Raw genomic sequence first — 24,699 nt, forward strand, 5'->3', positions numbered from 1 at the left:
AGTGTACCCCTTCAACTTGCTAGATGCTGAGTATGTGACTATGATACCAAGAAGATTATTTCAAATTATGCCCTCGCTTTGTATTTTGAAAAACAATCAGAGGTGCCTCCAGAAATTGTTCAATGGGTGGCAAACCAAAAGCCATAACTGATGCTGGGCTAATACTTGTAGACTCTGAGGAATACTGTCCCACTCATTAAGGTCTCTGCCCAAAGCATCCCAGGCATGCTCATATCGGGGGAGCAAGCAGGCCATGGCATCTGCATCAAGACGTCCTCTCACTGCACCTGCCCTATGTGCTCGTGCGATGTCGCCTTGTAGCCTAAAAATGTTCCCATAGACCCTTCTAGCTTGTGGGAGGCAATGATTATCCAGATTGTTCCTGGTACACGACAGCGCTGGCGTTTCAATCCAGCACCATAAATGGCATTTTTCCTCCATGAATACCGGCCCATGCCGTCACTGAGCCACCACCTCCTTGAGTGGTTTCCTGGATACAGTTGTAACAGAGGTTCTCACCACGTAATCGCTGCACCCTTTCGTCTTCCATCTATAAGATCAAGGATATAGTGGCTCACATCCATAAAGACAACATGTCACCAGTGCCAAAGCTGTAATCTTCTGTGCTCCCAGCGAAGTCAAGCCACTCTATGTTAAACAGTTAGGCGTGGACACTTGACACGTCATTCATATCGCTTGGCAACCATGCTGAAGCAATCCTCTATTTACGGTTGGGCGGGAAATGGAAATTGATTCCATGTTGTGTTCTCTACAACAAAGGCGGCTTGTAGTTAGTCATAGTCATCCTGTAGATTTTCATGGCCTCTCGATGATGTTTCAGGATTTTTCAGGTTGCACTCTTTGATATTCCAAGGAAATCACCAATGTTGGCTTGTTTGTGTCCCTCCTGTCGGTGTGCAAGCACTCTTTGGTATATTGACAGTTGCGTTGGACGAGGCATAGCCTGCGGAACTTCATGTCAAAACAGTTGTTAAGCATGAATTAATTTCACCTGGCTAACTGGGACTGGGGAATGTAATCATTGCACTTGGTCAAAGGTGATTACTGAAAACAATTTTTTTCCAACTTGGGGGACAACAGTGTATATGTAAACTGCCTGTCAAATTCAAGCAGGTGGAGATACCAGGTTTTAGACCCAGGGCATGTAGGTACAGCATAGAGACCTCAGAAGGTTGATGATTTTTAAGGAATAATCGGGGCAATGTTTATCCTAACCCACTTACAATGGGCCCCAGTCCAGAAAAGACATACACAAGAAATGTTTTTTTTTTTTTTTTTCAGTGTTACCTTTTCCACTTACATGAAATACAACTATTCCACCCAGATTTTTCATTATGTATCAGAAATATAGCCTAAGCTTAACATTAACTTGCAAAACAAATACTTACATTACTTACATGAATGTCATGTTATGGACAATAACAAAAACAACAACAACAACAACAATAATAATAATAATAATAATAATAATAATAATAATAATAATAATACAAAAAAAACGATGCTCATGTTGTGGTATTTAACACACATTGACCATTTCTGAAATTCAATGAGCATTTGAAAATACATTTTTATCAGTTACACCTTCATGAAATACTGTGTCATACTCTCCTTCCACCAGCAGAAGTCGCTATTGCACGCACATAAATATTACACCTGTTAGCCACTCACGGACAGTTTGTCAGCGTTTTGAAATGACCTGTCATGTGACCGTGTACCAGTGGCATTCTATTGTGTCTTAGGCCTTTGGGGCTGGGAAGTCACACCTGTACATCTCCTGCACTTGACCTGAACAGCGCACATCCACCTGCTGCCTGATGGTGTGGATATCTGCAACAAGCCGGTAGACAAAACCGGGCGGAATAAATGAAATGAGGATTTTCTCTCTGAGATTCGGATGTCTGCTGGTGTTCGCGTGTTTTGCGTCGTTTACTTGGATCAAATCAATCCCCGGTGATGTAGGTAAGTTGAGAATGCAACATGCCGTCACTTCAGTGAAAGTTTAACTTCATAGGCTTAATTGACTGGCTGTTTCCTCAACAACCGGTAACTTTACTTTACGAAGCGACACTTTTTGGAAATATTCAATATTGCAATTGTGTTTACTTCCTCGTCAAACTTAAGGTAGTTTAACACAGAAACTACTGTTAGCAGAAGTAGCGCTGTGGTGGGCAGAATGCTCGGGGAAGTTGAACACAGAGGGGTCATTTCAAGCCAACTCACCCAAATAAGAACGTTTTTATAAATTTCACGTCATTTATTCTCTCAGAAACAAACAAAACAAAGAAAGAAAACACGTTGAAACTTAAGCTACATTCATAGGACCTTACAAACTCCTATAGGCTTATTCCAAATACTTTGTAAGTTTGGCCCTCTGAGCAAAATTTCAACCTCTTTGTGCTTCCTGTGTATTCTGAACCTCACCAATATTTTTCGCTGGATTAAGTTGAAAATTCCAAGAGACCCCAAAGAAACTTGGCAGCATGTATTAATTAAAAAATACAGTAATCGATTAAGTGACAGGAGGTAATTTTTTACTAGAGTGAACTATCTAGCATTTCATTTCCTTTCTACCAAACTTCTGTGTAGTATTTATGTAGTTCTGTCACATCTAGAAGTTACTTTGTCCTAATAAAAGCTGCCCTGTCCTTTAAAGAGCCCCGCCACTCTTTAAACAAGCATGATGGATATTATGAAAGTCCTTGATTATACTGTAGTCCATTTCAACTTTAGCAACAGCTCCGTTTCTTTAAGGGGAGTGGTACTTCCACACCTAGGTGGAATTGTTGGACAGGTGGACAGGAGCACTGTTTTTTTTCCTAGTTTATAAGTCTTTTTAGTCATTGATTGTCTCATCTACCAAAATTCATTTGCACTGACATATTTTTAAATGTTTACTTCAAATACCGGTATGTGCAATTAAGTTCAATCACAAAGCTTGAAATTAATTGCATTAATTTTTCCTAACTGCTTTACAGATCAGGTCAAAACTTCTTGTGACAGCATACAAAATCATGCCTGCATGATGTTTTTCTTGCAAAGGTATTTATACAGTCGTTAAATTAAATAAATGCTTGCAACTGCTGTGTTGTTCTCAAACAAAAAAATTAACTAAGCTTACTCTTGCGTGTGCTAAGTGAGTTGTTTGGCTGCTGCACTACCTTCACAGTTTAGTTCCACCGTGTTTGTTCCATCAACATCAAGATATTGATAAGCATTTAGAAAATCTCTTCTTGACATTTGTGAATAGATTCTGAATCGTGTAGGAAACTCAAGGTATACTTTGAGTAAGCGAAATAATGGGTCCCAGTCCTGAAACTCTCACTCACCTCATTTAGTCAAGGTAAACTTTGAGTAAAGGTGTAAATTGAAAGTGTGTTTCATAAGGTAACTGTTGCTACTTCTGAGATAAGGAATTTGTTGAACAAGAAAAACTTAACATAAATACAAGTTCAAAACTACTTTGTGTGTGAACTTGTGTGCCTGTGTCATGTCAGATAGATTTTCATCAGCAATGGTGGTTGTTAAATGGTATGTTCGGCGCCAGCAAAGCAAGGTCTGGATGATCATACAAAAAACAATAAACACACAATACATAAACATGATAATTTAAAACTAAAGCTATGAGGGAGGCTCATGAAATGCAGTAGTGTGCACACTCCAGATCAGCAGTTCAGCAATCTAACAGCATGTGGAAGGAAGCTGTTGATTAATCTGTTTGTTTGGCCTTTTTGACTCCAGAACTGTTTTCCTTATGGGAGCAGTTCAGCGAATGTGTGGAGAGGGTGGGAGGCGTCTCTGACGATGTTCACTGCCCTGCTCCTGCAGCAGCTTAGGTTTCATCTGTAAACCAGAGAGTAGATTTCTTTGGTGGTTTTGTCTTGGTGAAGACAGGTGCCACAGAATCAAGGAGAGAAAAACATACTGAGTTGACTTCATTAGTGACATTATTCCACAGGCGCTGTCACAGTCGCAAAGGAGCCAAGACCCCAGGCAGTTATTCACTGAGAATCACTATGATTGCCGGGCTGATATGACAAGGAGTAATAACATTTCTGTCACCGGTACAAGCTAATGGCGCTTCAAATGTAATAAAAAAGTGGTCCAACGCGGCAGAGGAGACAGAAGCAACATTCAGGGCTGATTTATCTAATCCAAGGGAAAGGATTAAGTCCAGAGTGTTACTACTGGAATGAGTAGGTTGATGAACAAGCTGAATGAAGGCAGAAATATCAAAAAGTGCTAGAAAGGCTTTATTTAGAGGGTCAGAAGGCTTATTAAAGTGGATATTGAAATATATTTGTTCAAAAACAACAAAACATAGATAGCGGACAAATAGATATCAAATATAAACAAGTACTAGAAATAGATAAAAATAGTAAAATATATGCTACAAGATAAATAGACACAAGATTCAGGTAGAAAGGTAATAAGTAAACAAGTGAATATGTAAATGAGGTGTGTGACGGGTGGTAGTGAGGGGGTTACTGCACTTCAATTCTAGGGTTCTAGGATTAGGATCTTATCTGAACGAGTCACAAGATCTGCAAGAAATTCACCAAATTCTTCTAGGAATTCTAGGAATTGGGAATAAGGACCTGGGGGCCTGTAGATAACCAGCAGGTGGGAGTCTGGTCCCTGGACAAGGCCAGTACTACTTGATGAAGATGGTTTTTAAAAAAGAGCCTCAAATTAAGAAAATGTAATATCCTGTTTGGAGGTTAAACTCAGATGAGAGCAACACCTCCCCCCTACTAGGCCCAAGTAACATGGGCACAGTTATAGTCAGGAGGAGAGGCTTCATTTAACGTCAGAAAAGTGGTTCAGCCATGTTTCACATGAGCCAAGCGTGTCCAGATTATTCTCAGTAATCAAATCATAATCGGTAATGAAGCCAAATTTGAGGGTTTCAAGCACATTGGAGCAGCAGTTTCGAGTGACAGGCTAAACAAGTTCAATGGAGTTCAAGGTAGATAATTGAAACAATGTACCTTTTAGTAGTAGTATGTTTAGGCTGCCTATGCAGGTAGGGATGACGGGATGCAGTAGTGATTGGCTTTGGTATTTTCTTATGTAAGACTGTGTAAGGTGCTTGCTGGGACATATTCCCACTGTCAGGAGTGGAGATTGAAATTAAATCGCTGTGATTTACACTCTTAGAGGATGATTCAATGAAAGAGTGGTGAGGGAGGGTAACAGCTATCAGTCTGTGCTATGCAAAGCTGCCAAAATGTTGCTAAATCCAGCTCCTCAAATATTACTGTTTAATGCTTTAGAGGTTCTGGATTGTTAGTTGAATAAAACAAGCAATTTGAAGATGTCACGATGGATTCAGGGAAGATGGCCTGGATAAGTCTTTTTTTCACAACTCTGTGACAGAATGTATCCTGAACAATTGACCAGAAAGTAATACAGTAGTGCTTGAAAGTTTGTGAACCCTTTAGTTTTTTAGCAATTTTCTCTATTTGTGCATAGATACGACCTAAAACATCATTATATTTTCCTGAAAGTAGATAAAGAGACACAATTAAACAAGTGAGACAAAAATATCTTACTTCCAAAATTACATATCTGCGAGTGGCAGAGGTATGTGACCCTCTAGGATTGGCTGTTAATTTGAAGCTGAAATTAGAGTCAGGTGTTTTCAGTCAGTGGGATCAATCGGACAATAGTTGGCCACCCTGTTATATCTGAAGAACAGGGATCTAACAAAGTCTGGTCTTCATAACATGTTTGTCAAAGTGTATCATGGCACCAACAAATGAGATATCTGAGGACCTCAAAAAATAGTTGTTGAAGCTTATCAGGCCAGAAAATGTTACAAAACCATCTTGAAAGAGTTTTGATTCCACAATTCAGCACCATTGTTACCCTCCCCAGGAGTGGTCGACCAACAAAGATCACTCCGAAGAGCAAGACATAAAATCACCAGCGAGGTCACACAGGACCCCAGGGCAACATCTAAGCAACTAAAGGTCTCTCTCACATTGGCTAATATTAATGTTCATGAGTCCATCGTCAGGAGAACACTGAACAACAATGGTGTGCATGGCAGTTTTGTGAGAATGCCACTGCTCTCCAAAAAGACCATTGCTACCTGTCTGCAGTTTGCTGAAGATCACGTGGACAAGCCAGAAGGTTACTGGAAAAATATTTTGTAGACGGATGAGTCCAAAATATAACTTTTTTGTTTAAATAAAAAGTATTTTGTGTGAAGAAAGGAAAACACTGCATTCCAGTGTAAGAACCTTATCCTGTCTGTGAAACATGGTGGGGGCAGTATCACGGTTTGGGCCTGTTTTATTGCATCTGGGCCAGGACGGCTTGCCATCATTGATGGAACAATGAATTCTGAATCATACCAGCAATTTCTATAGGAAAATGTGAGGACATCTGTCCGTGCACTGAATCTCAAGAGAGTGTGGGTCATGCAGCAAGACAACAACTCTAAACACTCACCACACAAATGAAAATGTGGAAGGACTTGATGCGAGCAGTTCATGTGGGGAAACCCAGCAACATCCCAGAGTTGAAGCTTTTCTGTGCAGAGGAATGGGATAAAATTCCTCCAAGCCGATGTGCAGGACTAATTATCAGTTACCAGAAAGTTTAGTTGCAGTTATTGCTGCACAAGGGGGGTCACACCAGACACTGAAAGCAAAGGTTCACATACTTTTGCCATTCCCACATATGTAATATTGGATCATTTTCCTCTTTAGATAAATGACCAAGTAAAGTATTTTTTTTCTCATTTTGTTTAATTGGGTTCTCTTTATCTACTTTTAGTACTTGTTTTAAGTCATATCTATGCAGAAATATAGACCATTCTAAAAGGGCTCACAAACTTTCAAGCACCACTGTATAGAAAATGCATGTGCTCTTACAGAAAAAAAATTAGACTCACCTGAGCTACAATTGAAAAACCTCACAAACTGTAAGTCTGTTTTCACTTACATGTCTAGTTGCTGAGCTTCCGCTTCATTGAAACCAAAGCAATACCATTATAGCTATATACACAATAAGTACTTTTAATGAAATCAAAACAACTCTTACTTTTCTGTGTTTGTTTCAATGTCTCCAGGTTCCACAGTATTGCCAGAGCTGCAGACTCTGCACAAGCGTCTGTTAGTAGCTGAGGAGCTGGGAGGGCAGGTTAGCAGGGATCTCAGCTGCATCCTGGAACAGCTGAGGAACATCTCTAAAGCTGCCAACATCACGCATCTGACCAGTAACACCACCACCAACACCACCCCCACAGGTCACAAGTATAACGCATGTCGCAGGCAGTGGTCTGCAGGAGGCAGTTTAAAAATTAAACATTTCTGTTACATACCATATGATGCAAACTGTTTACCTACTGAAGACTCTTAAATTATACCTCAATTTCTGGTACATAGCACTGCAAATGATGTAGCAGTTACTATTAAATCAGTTTATTTTATCACAGGCATTGCTGCTTTGCTCTTTAAGGGGGCACTTATTCATCCCTTCCTGCCACTACTACCATCACTTCACCCCACTCTCCCACTGTAGTGCCTATTAGTACCCATACAGTTTACCACCTGGCCACTTAATTCAGTGTCTGTCAGTTTGTACTAATTTTGATTATACTCTTTTATTTGATAACATATCCTAAAACTAACTGTAAAGTGTAGAAACTTTACAAGTGCAGTGATGTGCCCTATTGTATTTGTTCAAGTTAAAACTCTGGCAGCAGCAGCATTCTGTATTTGAGCTGTAATCAATTTAATGACTTTTTGGGTGAACCAGTGAACAAAGCATTGCACTAAAAGGATGTGCAAACTGATCAGACTCTCTTGGAGAAAGAAAAGGTCTCCATTGGAAATAAACCTTTTAAATGATGTTTTGTCTTGTATTAGCTGGAACAAATCATGTATTCATTCAATTCATATATTTAGGCCAGAGATGCAGCTTTCAATTAAGTAAATGGGAATCAGCAACTATAAAGAATTGTCAGACACCACCATACCAGGACACATCCTTGAAGCATCCCAGATGGAATGCCTGTTCTTTGTGATGAGAAGCTTTGAACTGAAAAAAACAAAATCAGAATAGTTTCCATTACTGCCTAAAATGCTTGATTGGTGACAATCTGATACCTGGTTGTTTACTTATTAGAAATGGGACTTTGCAGTGACCCAGGACTCCTCTACAAGGTAATATTAGGTTACACTGCAGGCCCACCTTAGCATTGCAAATTGCCAAAAATCTGTTGACATGCAAGGAACCTGAAGATTTGAGGCTTCCAGTTTTTTCACAGGTAGTATTTAATGCCTTTGTACTTTTGTTGCACACTGTATTATCTTGGGGGCATTTAAAGCCTTAGCTGCAGACTGCGGAGAGACAACAGGAAATTAAGGAATGAAAGACGCATCAAAGGTCCCTGGCTGGACTTAAACTGAGGACATGGCAGTTCGTGGTCGATGCCTTAATCCCCAAATTTTGGGGCACCATGTTCTTGCACCTTATATATAGATTGTGAACTCTTGTATTTCCCTCTGCCTATGCCCTGCTATGAACAGAAACAATAAGGCAGCCAGGTGGTTCAGACCGACAGTTGTTCCTCCTGCCCAACATTTACCTCTTCATGCCCCATCTCAGACAACATCCCGGCAGTCTCCTACCTAATGTAGTCGTAGGAAAGGGCCGCCATGGAGGTATGTGACACAGCCTTACATAAACCCATACCCTTGCTATTATACCATTATTAAAAAAAACAAACCCTTGACTCTTTTTGTGTCAGCTTCATTTGAAGGACTCAAGATTTCATTTCCAAATGTTGTAGCTATCTGAATGTTTGTCAGTAGAGGGACAAATAGCACACAGTTTCCTAAGATCACATCAAATGAGCAGATGCCAGTCTTATCTTTGCCAAAGGAAAGCATGCAGAGTGCTGTTAACTGCTCTGTTTTCTTTATCATTGTGTGTGTGTGTGTGGGTGTGTGTGTGTCTTTCCTCAGTGTCCATTGTGATTGGCATTCCTACAGTGAAGCGTGAGATGCAGAGCTACCTGGTCAACACACTAAGCTCTCTGTTCTACAGCCTGACTGCCTCGCAATGGCAAGACCTCCTCGTGATTGTCTTCGTTGCTGAGGTTACACACATACACCCACAAATACATATACACACTCAGACAAGCACACGCACAGATACACACAAACACATGTTGACCTTCAACTCTTGAACCCCCCCCCCCCCCCCTTCTGGCATGACCGTTCAGTAACAGTCCAGCAGTAGCAGCCTATACATTTTCCCTCATTTGAGCATTTTTGTTTATTTAAGCTAAAGTTGCGACACCAAGGCTGGCAGCACTCCACTCCACTTCCACACAGGTTTTCGTGAGGATATTAAAAGACAAATGGATCAATTAATGGCAGAAATAGATGAAAATAATACTAGATGTGATATGCCTGATAGAAGGAACAGGTAAGAGGAAAACACAGTCCATATGGGATGAGACATGGAGTTAAGGATCTCACTCAGCTGTTAGGTGATCAACGGACATTACAGGAGAAAGTGTAAAGGTCCTCTAGTTACCAGTCTTTGAAGAAAAGGCGCTGGTGGTTGCAGGATAAGGTTGGGATTCCAATGCTGAATGCTGTTCTTGCTGTGCAAGGTCTGATGAAAGTTGGCGGAGGAGGAAACAGTTTGCTCCTTTCCTTTGCAAGGATAGCAGCTCGGAGCTAACTTGCTTGGTGTTCCTCAGATTGTAAAGTTAGATGGCAAGTTTTGCGTTGCAGCTGCTGGTGCTAATTAATCTGGAATTCTGGCCAGACCTCGTGTCGCTGCAGTGAGGTGAAGTACTTTGGGCCTGCTGGGAATGCAGCTTGTAGCTCTCTGCAGCTGTTAGGCCCAGAAGAAAAGATATTGAGGGCAGGCAGCCATGGCTTCTAACCCTTAAGGATAAGAAGTTGAAGGAGTAGAGGAGAAGAGAAAGCAGTGACTAAATCAGCACCTTTTCTTATTCAGTTCCAGCAAAATAATTACAAGGCCATCAGGTGAAATGACAGAAGGCTACACTCTGCTATCTGTTGAAACTGCTTATACAAGGTCTGGCCTGAGAGGCATTAACATAGTGAGGCTGTCTCAAACCTTAAGACCACTATACAGTGTTCATTGGTGCAAATGTATTCAAGACCACCTGGCTGGTTTTAACTAACTACATCAGAAACCCCCTGTGGCACTGACTTCCTCCATTTTCTCTCCCTGTCACTTTAGGCAGATTCAGACTATGTGAGCCACATTGCAGAGACCATCAAGAAAAAGTAAGTGATCCTAGCTGGCCTCCCATGGGGCAGTTTCACTATTATATCGCCGTTTACTTTGGTTTCATGTATTCTGTTACCTGATGTGACTGAGAGCAGCAAGCTTCTTGTGTCTATACCATTATCAGTCTGTATTGCATAGCATGTGGACAGTTGAGAAGGCGCTGATGACTTGTTCACACTGTACTTGATTTTATTTGCAGACATATGTAGGAGTTTTTTATATTATTTTTTTTCATTTTTGGCTCAGAAGGGGTGTCACCACTCCATGAGTAACTTCACCAAGGTAACTGGAATAGAACTTATTAGACTGCATATTGTCACCAAGCCCAACAGTCCCCTTTAAATCAGTCAAGCCCAATTCCAATATCAAACTGGATAGCCCTGGGTCACTCTAAATGCTGATCCTTTTAACCGCAACTTAAGCTCAGCAGATATGTAACAGGGCCTGTTCAGGCCTGTTCTAAAAATGAAAATGTAATATTGATATTATGTTTCCCTCCTTGTTAAGTCATTGTTGATGATTATTGTGAGAAATCATTAATGTGATCAGTGTCTTAACATAGATGAATATCATAATCATTAATAATCATATATAACTAAAGGCAAACTGAGCAAATTTGTTATTTCAGAAGAGTGTATCAAACTGGTAGTCCTTCATATGACTCAGTACCCATGAAGTAGCTCTCAGTTTCAAAAAGGTTGGTGACCCCTGCACTAGAACAGCAAAAAATTATGCAGAAATAATTTAAAGCTGCCCTATTTTTATATTATCTGTGAAGTGAAAGGTGTTGAATCCCAAGGGAATGAGTACAAACAGTACTTTGAGCCGCCTTTGTGTGTTGTATGAAAGGTGCTATACAAAAAAATTGGACAAGGGCCAAATTCAAACAGTTCCCCTTTGCTATAGTTTGGCCCACATCGTGCAGAATTTTCTAGTGCATCTTTAAATGTTTCAAAGCTGTTAATGCATGTGCAACTGTTATTTAACGCAAGCAACAACCTGGCATTAGCAACAAAAGGTTCACTGAGCTTTTAATGCTGCTTTTTTCTCATGCTACATAATTACCTGACAGTTAAAGCAGTGACATGTTAAGGCTCACCTGGAACAGTTTTCTGTTTACTGCTGATAATTCATATGATCGCTGCATTTCTGCAGTAAACAAGATACTCTACACTTTCATCCACTACAAATTTAGTAACTGAATGGGTCTTTTAGAATTAGAATTAAAGTGATCACAAAAAGTGGAAGGAATTTTTTTTTTTTGTATATAATTTTTACGCTTCATGATGGTTATTTCCTTTATGCTGCCAGTGGTATCCAGATAAATTGATATCCATTAACAAATAAACAGTCATGTTTCTTGTTTAAAGGTGGTGGTATTTCATATGTAAGATATTTTGAAATAAGAATAATCTTTTCCAAAGATTTAGATATTGAATTGTATTGTGCCTTCCCTTTGTACTCTATTGATGAAGTCTGTGGTTGACCAACTGATTCTTTGTAGTTTTCCTAAGGAGGTGCAGTACGGCTTGTTGGAGGTTGTCTCTCCTTCAGAGTATTACTACCCTGACTTCAGTCGCCTCAAAGAGACCTTTGGAGACTCCACGGACAGAGTCAAGTAAATTGATCATTTCTCTTGCTGTTTTTTTGAAATATGTTATATCGGTAGGGGAATTCACTGATGACTTTAGTGACTTCAATAAAAACCTGAACAAATGTATGTTTGTGTTCTTAGATGGCGAACAAAGCAGATTCTGGACTTCAGCTTCCTTATGCTCTATGCTCAGGACAAAGGAACATATTATGTTCAGGTAGGGATCAAAGGTCACACTCTAACTATTGATATATTAGGGGTCGGTGGTATCCAAATTTCATCCAGTTCCTACAGTTTTCCTTGTTAATGTGACTTTGGTAACAAAGACATGTGGAAGGTACAAACAAAGCATTCCAATTTTCTGTCTTCATCTGATCCCACCATCCAAGGCAGTGAAGACTCAAGGCTCAGTACTAGAACCACTTCTGTTTACACTGTACACGAGATCACTAAGCTCTGCAATGACATCACATGGATTCTCTTAGCCTTGTTATGCAGACGACACCCAACTGCTCCTGTTTTTCCCCCTCAGCGATGTCACAACTCTTCAACTCAGTGGTGAAAGGAACTCCTGATCAATGTCAGGACAGCAGAATCAGTCGCCATCTTCCGCAAAATACTTACGACTCACTTGGTCAGACTTCACCTCGACCCTGCTTAGCGTGACTAGCTCCCTCGTCCAGACGAGGGATTGAAAATTGTTTCTATTTTTTCTTTCTTACTTTATCAACGGTGATATGTTGTGGCTTCTTTCTTGTGACAAATGTACTTAGTCTAAGTTGCTTTGGACAAAAGCGTCTGCTAAATCCCCTAAACATAAATGTAATGAAGATAATAAATTGCCAGTTAGCCTACATTATCTGACAGATTGCAGCTCCCAGAACACATGTAGGCCTGTACGCTATTTTATTCCCATTTGAAGCCAATGAACTTGCATGTTTTTTCTTGTTTTAATTTTTTATGCTTAAAAAAACAGCTGTAAATAGAGCCTCAAAACTCTGTAGAAAAAGACATAACAGCCCTGAGCTCTTGACTCTTAGCATTAAAGACAGAGATAACACCAAAGAAATTAGGAAAGCTGCAAGAGACCTGTCACTCACTCAAACCAAGAGTCGCCACATCCTCAAATGAATTTTGTGTTGTGTGTTTTCCAGTTAGAGGATGATGTTATTGCAAGGGCGGGCTACTACAATGACATGAAGACCTTCACCACCCAGGAAGCCTCCAAGGAATGGCTCTTCCTGGAGTTCTCTAAACTTGGATTTATAGGTGTGTGTGCATTTATGAGGTGTTGAAGGGGTGGATTAATCCTCATGTTGAGCCATGTTTGATGCGTATATATGTTTGCATGCGTGTAATCCTCCAGGCAAGATGTTTCGAACCCATGACCTCCCATTGATTGTAGAGTTCTTCCTCATGTTCCAAAGAGACAAACCCATCGACTGGCTGCTAGATCACATTTTGTGGGTGAAAGTATGCAACCCAGAAAAAGACGCAGTAAGTCAGTTGTACATGAGAGAAATAATTGCAAATACTAAACTATACTCTGCATGAAACAGTTTTGTGGAAAGCTTGATAACAATTAATGTGAAAATTGCAGACCTGGGACAAATGGTACAACCTGGGACATATGATTCTTTTGTATATGTATAACATTTGCCAATAGATCCCAAATAGCTATTTTTTTGTAGACAGCATTTCCAAGTTTCATAAAGTCTCTCATTACTCCACAACTCTTTTGTGCTTTTTGTTTTTAATTTAAAGAGAATCTGGGGCCCAGACCACTTCTGAATTTGGTCTGAGTGATCAAATGGGGGCGTTCAAACCTGTACCAAAAGCTGTGTAGTGAAGTGTACACAATTGATACAAAACTTAAGATTATGTGGCCACATCACCCTCAAACCCTTGTGTGTTGTCTTATACAGCAAGACTGTAATAGACAGAAGGCATTGCTCAAGAAGAGGTACAAGCCCTCCCTCTTCCAGCATGTAGGCCTGCACTCCTCTCTGCCTGGGAAATTACAGCATCTGAAGGTGAGTGCACCTCTGCTCTCTGTGTCTCAAATGTATGCTCAGACCTGTGTTACCGAACCATGATGAAAGAGGTCACGGATAACAACCAATTTTATGAACCCAAATTCATGAGCTGAAAGACAAGAACATACAGTAGAGGGCCAGCTGTTGGCCTCCTGTGTGGAGATTAAGGTGCAGAAATGTTTGATTTGGTAATTCTTTACTTCACACAGTGTCTCAACTTTTTTGGAATCAAGGTCAAGGAAATTAATATAAGTCAATAGCCCTTTTCAGACAGAGATTCCACAATAGCGTTCCTACAATCTGTTGGGTTTTTTAAATTTTTTTTATGTATTTCCACCTGTAAATCAAAAATGTCTCTGATTGCATTTATATGGTTGCTGTTGTAATGTGTTGTGATTGAGGTCATGACCCACTATGCACTGTTTGAAGCGACAAAGATATGTTTTTTAGTCTAAATTATGTCACATAATCACCATCAGTAGAGAGCGGACCCTGTCTGGTTCTTGCTTCCAGAGGGATGCTGTTTTCCACCGAAGACCCAGTAGGGAGAGCTGAATGGGTCACGGTGACGCTCTCACCTTAATTTGGTGATTTTATTTTCTAGATACGTTGCCAAAGACAGTAACTGCAATAACACAATAGTAGAAGGCAACAAAGACATGTAAGCTCACGTTTTTGGCTTGAAATAACATCATATAGTCACCTCCAGTTAACAGCATGAGCTGCCTGGCTCTCACTGCCAGGCACAGGTGTTGTTGTCCAGGCAGACGTGTGACTAAGAGTCAGTGGGACAGGAAGGGTGACAGCAACATTTTCACATATATATATATGTGTGTGTGTGTGTGTGTGTGTGTGTGTGTGTGCGCGCGCGCGCATGCGTGCGTGCGTGCATGTGTGTGTGTGTGCACCCCCAGGATAAAGACTTTGGGAAGGAGATTCTGTACCAGGCCCACAATAACCCGGCTGCAAAGCTGAGCAGCAGTCTGAAACATTACCAGCAGCACAGTCTGGAGAGGGCATACAAAGGAGAGGACTTCTTCTGGGCCTTAACACCCACCAAAGATGACTACATACTTTTCACCTTCCCACAGCCAATTTACATGTCTGGGTCAGTATAAAATATGTTTATAGATGTTGATAATAAAAATGATTTTCTTAGAACAACAGCGTTGTTAAACTCACTTGCTAGATCTTAGAATGAAAAAAGTAGAGGGATCTGACAATATTTTGTGCAAAGTGGAGAAACTGAGCCAATATACAAGCATTTCTTTCTTACATTTTTGTATTGCACCCATTTGAGTCAGTTTGTGCCTGTGTTTCTTTATGTTTGTTTCTGCTGTAAAGTTTGGCATTTCGACATGGACTTTTATCAGGATTGACTCGCTTTTAAAGCCAGCCTCAAGGTGCCAATTGAGGAACTAAAGTTTTTTCTACTTCTCGATGGCTTTACTTACAAGCCTCAAAGGTTACCGCTTGGTAATGGCATTTACACTTACAGAGGAAATCTCTCGAGGTATTATCTCTTATGCCCATCATGAATAAACATCCATCAGTCTGCTTGGAAATCACAGAAAAAAGAAGCTTCAAAACTTGCCATGATCATTGACTTTTTTTCAGTAAGTAATCCAGTCCTAGTTGTCAATACATCCATGAGTACATCGTAAACTGGAACTGCTAATAGCTAATTTACGTCATGGAGTCAATTGGTCTCAAAAGGGAGTGTGATTACCTGGATTTTGCTTTCTTATGGTTTAAATTAAGTTTTGTCTTTATATTTGTTCCCAAAAAAAAGACAATCACGGTGTTGATTAGAAAAGAAAAGAAAAGAAAAAGGAAGCATGGAGAAAACTCAGTGACCAACTTTAAAAAACAAGGGTGTTGCTGTAGACAGGATTTCAATAACAGGTATACTGATCAGCACAACTAATATTAAAGCTGCCACAGGAAACTTTTTGTTGACTTTGGCAGGACCCTGTTAGGGCCATGAAAACAAAGTAGACCTTGTGCTACAGAGCAGCTTCTTTCTTCGAGCTGTGAGACTATTCAGTTCATCCTCAGCAATCAGTCATAAACATTTTAACTTTATGATGATGATGGTTAACCATTTGTGTTATTATGTCGGGACAAGTAACAAAAAAAAACAAAACATATCAAGATTTCAGTTTAAATGAGCTCCAGTCTGTATTTTACACACACCCACACATAATAAGCTGTGAAGTCCTGTATGTGCTGAGTGAAAACAGGATGCTGTGAGGTGTGTACATAGTTGTTGAAACATTTGTGTGTGGAGTGTTTGTCCTGTTTCATGTTTCAATGACTGCCATGGCTGACTGCCATTAACACAACTGCTTCCCTGCTTTCTGAGGAATAGTTAAAGCCAGAATTAGCTACGGTGCTAACATTTTGTTCGCATTGCCATTGAAATATTAGCTGCACAACATTCCAAAATGTATAACAACCACAAAATAAGAGGTTAGAAAAAAAATCTCCACGTACATATAGTGAATTCATTCAGTTATTCATTTTTTTTGACAGGTGACTTATATAACCAGTGGTGGAAATGGCCACTGTATTTCTTAATGGACCCATATTTACAGTTTACAGTAAATATCACCAGGCTAATGGCTAATGGCTGTTACATATGTATATTTGTATAGTTAACTCTGTAACACACCTTAGTTGGTGCATTTCTCTGCCTGTATGTATGTTGTGCACTCTCACTAGATGTTTGGAAAGATTGCTCCTGTTTCCACCTGTACCTGCTAAAGATTTCTGCATGTGTACTAACCTGACCACCACTACTGGATAGAAGTTAGTTCCACTGCATTTCCTGTTGCTCCTAGGTCATTCCTGTGTTACTTAAATTGTTGCATAGCGGACGATTAAGTTTTAGTTTGTTTTTGAACAACTATTGATATGATAGAGTATTTTAGCCCTGGTACACCCACATGCTATGTGTTGATCCCAACAATACACTCCACTACAGCATTGCTGTCTTCTTCATTGTAGGTACCTGTTTCGCAGTGGAAATATCAAGACAAGTGGGGATAAATTCTACAACACAACAGTAGAAGTGCTGCCCAGCGATGTGAGTAACATGTCTCAGTGTGTGTCTGTGCGTGTGTCTGTGTGTGTATGTGTGCACACACTGTTCTTTGGTTCCATTACTGCTGTTTGGTTCGGTCAGGTCTTGGTTTTCATCTCAGGTGTTGATGCCTCAGGATGGAGTGGCAAGGCAACAGGAAACACCCACCACAACAAGCTATCTGCTATCACTGCACTGCCTCCCTCTGGCTCTGTGTGTGTGTGTGTTTGTGTGTCAGTTGACACTTCTGTCACACTAAAGGGGAAAAGTAGTCTTGCGGTGGGTGACCTTTGAGTAAAGTTAGACAGACATGGAATCGCTGTGGGGAAGATAAGGGGAAAACCCATTACACAAGATGAGTCCAGGTCCACAGGCTTCACATTGCAGAACAGACACCAATAGACCAGAGAGAGAAGAGCTTCTGACATGAAACAAGATGGATGTTGCACATTTATTAAAATGAATTCAGTCAACTCAGGTTGAATGAATTATATCATTGAGAATTTTTTTACATCCAGTGTATTCCGTATTTTTATGACCAACCAACCAACGGTTGCTCGGGCTCAATGACTATCATTTTTACATGTTTGTAAACTATAACTGACCACGAGATCAAATGTTAGACGGACATTATGAATAGTTTCATCTTTGAGAATATTACGCAGCAGTCAGCAAAACATCGAGCTTAATGGTGATACCATGGATATAGTAGATTGTAATTAATGTGGCATAAGGTAGTGTGTCTAAGTAGTTTGTGTTTTGAATGATTTCATTTACTTATTTTGTTACACATTGGAAACATCCATTCTGAGGAAAGTTGCAGTGCAGGGAGAGATCAAACTAATATCGTAGGCTAGACCAAGGGTACTCAAATACAAATCTTAAAGGGCCACAAAGATTTTTTTCAAACAGCTATATTCTCCTGGCACAATAAGCACATGGGTCTTGTGCCGGTTGGAGAGGGAATGAATGCACATTTATCACTCCATTCTTCTTTGAATTGCCGATTTTCACTGTCCGCTTTTCTTTTAGCAGTGAACTTGGAACACGCCATTTTCGTGCAAACTAGGCTTCTACAGCCAGCAAAATGTCAGTATGCGACCTGCTCCAAAAACAAAAGTGAAAGTTAAAAATTGCACTGGCAGCAGTGAGTGACCCAGTAACACCTTGTCTGTGTATCGTTGGCATGGAGACAAGTCCCGAAATACATGTGCTGACCCAACCAAAACACATGGTGAAGGAATAATAGTTCGGGGGCCACAGATAGGCGGCTGAAAATGGAGCTAAGCTGGCTTTTATTGCAAGGTTACAAGGTAATAAGGTTAATTTATTTGTCATTTTACAAAACAAACAATTTTGTGAGATGAGCAGGCCTATAGAATGATGAATTGTGGAGTCTCACAGCCTGGGAATGAAGCTGCTCTGTAGTCTGGTGATACGACAGTGGACAGCTTCATCAACTAGTAGACGGCTGTACCAGCATGGACAACAAGGCACTGAAGAGTGTAGTCCGAACTGCCGGCAGCCTGCAGGAACTGTATGACCAGCGTTGCCTCAGGAAGTCCCTGACGGTCTTCCCCCCACTCACCCTCACAACAGTCTGCACTCCCTGCCTTCAAGGAAAAGATACACAATACTAAGATTACTCACTTAGCTGACTGAGGAACAGCCTTCTTCTTCAGGTCATACGACTCCTCAATGAATATCGTACACACAGCACACACACCCCTCACCTACACACCAGTGTACATTACACTCAAGCCCTTAACAGCATTAACAGTGCAGCGAAGGCTCGCCATTTCTCCGCCTTCCTTTGTTCACACTGAGCCAACCAGCTTCAGCATAAAGCTGCACTGGTGTGTCAAATCATACAGCACACTGGTGCCTTGAATCTGAGAGGCACAACAGTAGACATCATGACACTGAGACCTGTGTGGTTATTTACAGTGTGATCCTCTGGTGTCCACCTGTAACTCTAAACGTCTATCCAATGACTGTTAAAATCATATGGATGCAGTTATAATGTGTTGTGATTGAGATCCTGGCTGACCATACATCATGGAAAATGTCAACGTTCCATTTTTAGCTCTTATGTTACTCATTAGTAAACAGCGAACCCTCTCTGACTTTCTCACCACAGAGATGCTGTTTTCTGGGGGAAAGTCTCAGTTTGGAGGGACGACCATCGCAATGATTTTTTTTCAGTACAATTTGCCACAGACAGTAGCCCCATTCACACTGCCCTTTAAGTGCAGAGATCCTGCGCCAATTCTCCTCATCATCCTCTGTGTGAAAGTCTCAGATGCAACAAGGGGTGAAATTTCGCTGCAGCTCTGGAGGTAGTATCAGAGCCGCAGCAGAGGCGAGCCGGCGTTTGTGTGAATGGACACCTCTGATGTTCTTTCAACTATGTCTGTTTCTTCCGTGATTAATCTAATCGTGCTTTAAGTGGCTGTAATTCAGCTGTTGCAAGAAAGAGTTTTTGCTCATGTGATAATCATGCCCTCAGTGGTTAGTGCCGGAATCTGATCTGATTGCCCAACAGGTACTCTTCTCTGCTTGCCTGTTGCCAAAATTTAAATGGTGGGATGACAAATGTAAAATGTGCTTCCTCATAATTCTGAAATGGTCTGTAGGGTCCTTCATTGTTCAGTTTCTGACTGTATTACGTTTTGTCTAATAATGACTGAACTACGGCTGAAAGATTTGACTAAAATAAAAAACATCTATTTTTCAATACCAAGAGTATGTTTTCACAGATTACATTTTAGAATAGTCTCCAAGCCTGTGAAAACAAGATATGCTTCCTGAATCACAAACATGAAATTGTTTACACTGATGCCACCAAATAAAATGTAGCACTAGAATGTGGCCGCTTCACTTCAGTTAGCTATAATGTTAACAGACCACCTGAAATTAGAAAAAATATTCATCGCCGTGCTAATGGAAAGCCAGATGAAGTTTTGTAGTCCAAACATTTATGGAGCATCACAACAAAATAGAGTTGCACCATTCTCACAAACAACTGAAGTAGCAAGAGATTAATTTGATTAATTAATCAAAAATTAATGTTTTTTTTTCACTTTCATGCTATTTACACCCTCAACACCTGGCTTACCACGGGGTGCGTGCTAACGCTTTTAGCTTAGCAGCTGCAGTGAAGATTTTGGTTTAAAAAAGAGTAAGAGTTTAAGTCCATATTACGTTGACTACCTCTCTACTATTTGGTAACATGTTCTCTCTTAAAGAAACTCATACTGCGTTATTAAGTTACAAACTGCCTGATATCTGTTGTGTTTTCTTCCTTCAGCTGTCAGCACAAGGCAAACTCCTGACTGGCTCGCCCTCTGCCTACAAACAATCTGATAAGGGCTTCATCATCGTTGGTAAATATCACAGAAATTCATAACTTGAATAACATTACTAACAATAAGCCATCCCTGTGTGTCACCAGTGCATGCTTGTCACAAAACATAAAGCACTGATTCAGGAGAAAGGGTGACCTTTTAGATATTGATTCATCTAATTAATGAAATTAGGACGCACCATGGAGCACTGATAATATTCTTGTGTGTATGGGAATGTGGGTGAGGCTTGTTAAATCACAGTCCACAGAGGTTGAAAGGAAATCATTATTACACAACCTCAGAGCTCGACAGGTATGACAAAGCTGGTTGTCAAAGGAGACCAAATCTGCTGTGACAGTATGAATGATGATTTGAAAACTGCGCAACAACAAGAATAACACAAATTATTGGCGTTCCATTGTCAAGTTTAAAAGAGGCAGTACCATTATTTGTAGAACAGATAATTTGTGCTTATATCTAATACATTTAATAGTCTTTCTAAAGCTCAACAGCACACATGAATTTCCCCAATAACACGTTGACTCCACCCTTCATGTCTTTTATTAATAATAATAATTGAATTAAAAGTCACTAAGCTACCAGGAGTGACCGACTTATTGTTAGTAAGTAGAGGTTTTTTGTTTTTTTTTCAAGTACAATTTGAAATAATAGTTCATATCTGATACAACTCCATTGATCACATTAGCATAACAAACATCCTATACAATCAGACCTTGGGGGTTATTATTAAAGGTTCCATATTACGACAAACATGTTTTCTCTGGTATCTACATATACAAGCTGGTCCTCCCTGAGCCTGCCAACTCCCAGAATGAGGAAAACAAGTGATTCCTGCATGGTCTCTGCAGCCCACCCTCTGGTAACACGGCGCTCCAACAGGCTGTTCAGATTCAGCTCCTTTTGTTACTTAACGAAAAGAGTCATTATCACAGGCCGACCTTCTCTGTGCAGTGATAGGAAATATCTGAGAGGGGGGCGTTCATCCCCGAGGTGAAGTTCGGTGTGTCCAGCAGTGAGACAGCAGTGTTTCACAATGTCGTCGCTCAGAGTGAGACACGCAAATTGCTCTGTTGTTGGTTGTAAACAACAACACGAGTGCCTATATTCTGTCCCAGCTACAGAACAACAGAAGAGACAGTGGTGCTGGCTACAGTTTTGTCTAAGTTTGTGTGTGTGTGCTAACCACTTCCCGTCGGACTGCTTCAGTAACGAGGTCGGTACAAAGCTGGCTTTCTGGGTCCAATTCTGGATCAAACTGGTATGGCTGAACGACAGCATCTCGGCGAGCCATAGCAATACATCTATATACATCCACTGTAAACATTAGCGCATGCTACTGCTAGCATAAGTGGCATCTTCTCCCTGAGAGGGGCGTGTAGCAGGCAAGGCAGGCGTTGACAGACAGAGCTCATTGGCATTTAAAGGTGCAGGCACAGAAACAGCCTGCTCTTGAGCTGAAATTCAGGACCACGGATGGGTTTGGGGCAATACATTTAAAATACAGTGTTGTTGGACCTCTGACAGCTGTGTGAAATTGATGAAAAACAGTATAATATGGGACCTTTAACAAATTTAGATTTAGATCTTTTGGTGAAAAAAAGAAAAAAACAGAAATTGCTATTAACTGAAAATTTTTTTTTTGTAAAATGCCAGAGGGGACTATTTCAGATTTTGTTGTGTAAAGTGAAAGATTGGAATATTAAGGACAAAATTGCACATTTGTGAAAAACTAGAACAGCATTATGATAGTGTTAAGTTGTTGTCTGCATAAAAAAAACTCTTACCGTGCATTTGTGTGTTTCAGGGGCATTTGAGAATGGAATAGCTGAGCATGACATTGAAGAAGCACTGCAGCCGATCTCTGCAGTGCGACTGGTGGTCCAGTCTGATGCTGACGTCTGGGCTCTACTGAGTGAGGTCTGACCTGAGAGCTTCTGTGTGTTCATGTGTATTTTCCTCTATGTGAGCGTGGGTGTACTTACACACACACACTGTTCAATCAAACAGCAGCACAGTGAAAAATCAAATTCCTAATACAGAAGTTTCTAAACATAAATAAAAACTTTTCATGAAGAAGGGTATAGTCATTTTTAGCCTGAAGTTCCGACACAGGCTGATTTAGCTTCTTCTTTTTAAGCCACTTACAGACTAGGCTTGATTGACACCCCTCGCTCTGTTGTTACATAGACTGAGACAACTTCCACTTTCATGATTACCACTGGCTACACTCCATGTGGCTGTGGCAGTGAGCTGCATGCTGTACAGAGGCAAGCTCTTGGACACCTGCTTAACACGGAGTGCAGGTGGTGCATGGGGACAGATGACACGGCATCTATATCAGATGATAATATGATCAGCTAATTGTTAAGTATGAGTTTCAAAGAGGTAAACTAGATACAGGAATAAAGAGAGCAGCATGTGACACTGCTTCAGAACTTCTGCATTTTTGGTAAATACATGGTAGATGGTAAAAAAATGATAAATGTTTATCTCATTGCCCCCTGGGTGTGAGAAAATTGAAGCTGTCTTATTAGATGCTGTGCTTGGTAATTTTAAATTCATATTAATCAGTTAATCTTTATTAGCTCGTAATTTCACCAATACTGATTAATGGCTGATAATGTAAATATCCCAATATGGGGCCAGTAATTTATCAGTCTCATATACATTGAGCATCCCTATTAGAAAGCTGTATTCAGATACTGATAGATTAGGATAAAGACGTGAGGCAGGAACAAACAGCAAGCCTGTTTCTGTTAAAAGAAAAAGTTCTAAAATACACTGATAAGCCCCTCTAAAAGTCATTAATTTACTTTATGCTGCACTTTGTTTTAATGTAAAAATGACAATTTGTTGTCATTGTATCAATGACATGCATGATACGAAATTTAGTCAATTCAGTAAATTTTCAAAAGATAAAAAAATTATGATTTTTACTTTATTCCTCACTGTTTGAAGGACTAAACTATGACAGTTAAATTTGTAATTGGTGTTAAAAGAAGCTGGTGTGCGGTCATCTTTGTGATGAAAAAGAAGCCTTAGTAAAGCTACAGCTCAGAGTGGTTGATACATGAACTATAAGGCATATACTGGCTGGTCAGTTTTCACCTCCATTGTCATCTACAAATACATCCGGACTCTGTGTGCGTGTGTGTGTGTCTGTGTTTCTGTGTGTGCCTGTGTGTGTGTGTGTGTGTGTGTGTGGTGCGTGCGTGCGTGCATGTAATTGTGTGTGGTCTTACAGCAGCCAAGGTTTGCTTAACACTCACTCTCGTTCTTCTCTGTCAGATACTCATTAAAGTTTGAGGAGCACAGGGGACACACACACCTTCCATCAACCACTAAATGCTGCACCTGAACAATCTGCTCCCCCTGCTGGACAAAGACTTTCATGAGAGGAACTGTTTGTTTTTTTTGTTTTTTTTAAGTTTTACACGATGTGCCTACACATGACTGTGGGTGCAGTTTACTTTCATTTCCAGTTATTGCGTTATGACGGTTGGAAGAGCTTTCACTTCTTGAACTGACCACATTGCAAGCTCAGCACATCCGTTCAGAAACACTCCACTCATCAGATCATTAACAGAACTGTAGAGTTTCTTCATGAGTAATTTATTACATTGTACTTTGTTCTAACAGATAAATGAATAAAAATATCCAGTACTGTCTTGTCTTTTGAGTATAACTGGCAGGTTTTTGGGGTTTTTTTTAAACTTTTATTTGCATGAACTCCAAACCTGCCAAACAGGTTCTTTACTCCCACAGCTACAGAAACCCACAATAAGATGTGTGAAGGACTGTACCCATCCCACGTGTTGTTACAACAACAACTTGGAATTGAGACCATCCATCCATCCATCATCTGTACACATTATATGTACGCCGCTTAATCCTCTGCAGGGTCGCGGGGGGGCTGGAGCCTATCCCAGCTGACTTAGGGCGAAGGCAGGGGACACCCTGGACAGGTCACCAGTCTATCGCAGGGCTGGAATTGAGACCAATAAATGTTTATTTTGTGATGATGTTACAACTACTGACTATTAATTTCATCATGAGTCTCTTTCTAATGTAAAACACATGGAGAAACCTTGAAGCACTATGAGGATCGTGTTTTTTGACTTCTCCAGCACTTTCAGCACTGATCAGCCCGTCCGGCTGGCTGAGGAGCTCTCAGTGATGCAGGTGGGACAGGACCTCAGGGCATGGATTATGGACTAACTGCAAGGCTGCTTATCTGACATGGTGACAAGTAACACCAGCACACCCCAGCAAACTGTACCTTTACAGTTCATGTTAACCCTCTAC

General features: G+C 40.5%; 1 protein-coding gene across 1 annotated transcript; it reads left to right on the top strand.

The window, feature by feature from the left end:
• Positions 1–1,732: 1,732 nt before the first annotated feature.
• Positions 1,733–24,123, top strand: zgc:154054 (uncharacterized protein LOC777616 homolog). The gene is made up of 15 exons (XM_037076872.1): positions 1,733–1,983; positions 7,103–7,279; positions 8,565–8,699; positions 9,003–9,136; positions 10,261–10,307; positions 11,816–11,929; positions 12,047–12,122; positions 13,060–13,174; positions 13,272–13,402; positions 13,831–13,938; positions 14,856–15,049; positions 16,951–17,029; positions 20,337–20,412; positions 22,199–22,311; positions 23,683–24,123. The coding sequence occupies exons 1-15, from the start codon at positions 1,893–1,895 to the stop codon at positions 23,698–23,700; spliced, it is 1,608 nt and encodes a 535-aa protein (XP_036932767.1). The 5' UTR covers positions 1,733–1,892; the 3' UTR covers positions 23,701–24,123.
• Positions 24,124–24,699: the final 576 nt, after the last annotated feature.

Source organism: Acanthopagrus latus, chromosome 18 (assembly GCF_904848185.1).
Source record: "Acanthopagrus latus isolate v.2019 chromosome 18, fAcaLat1.1, whole genome shotgun sequence".
Taxonomy (NCBI): Eukaryota; Metazoa; Chordata; class Actinopteri; order Spariformes; family Sparidae; genus Acanthopagrus; species Acanthopagrus latus.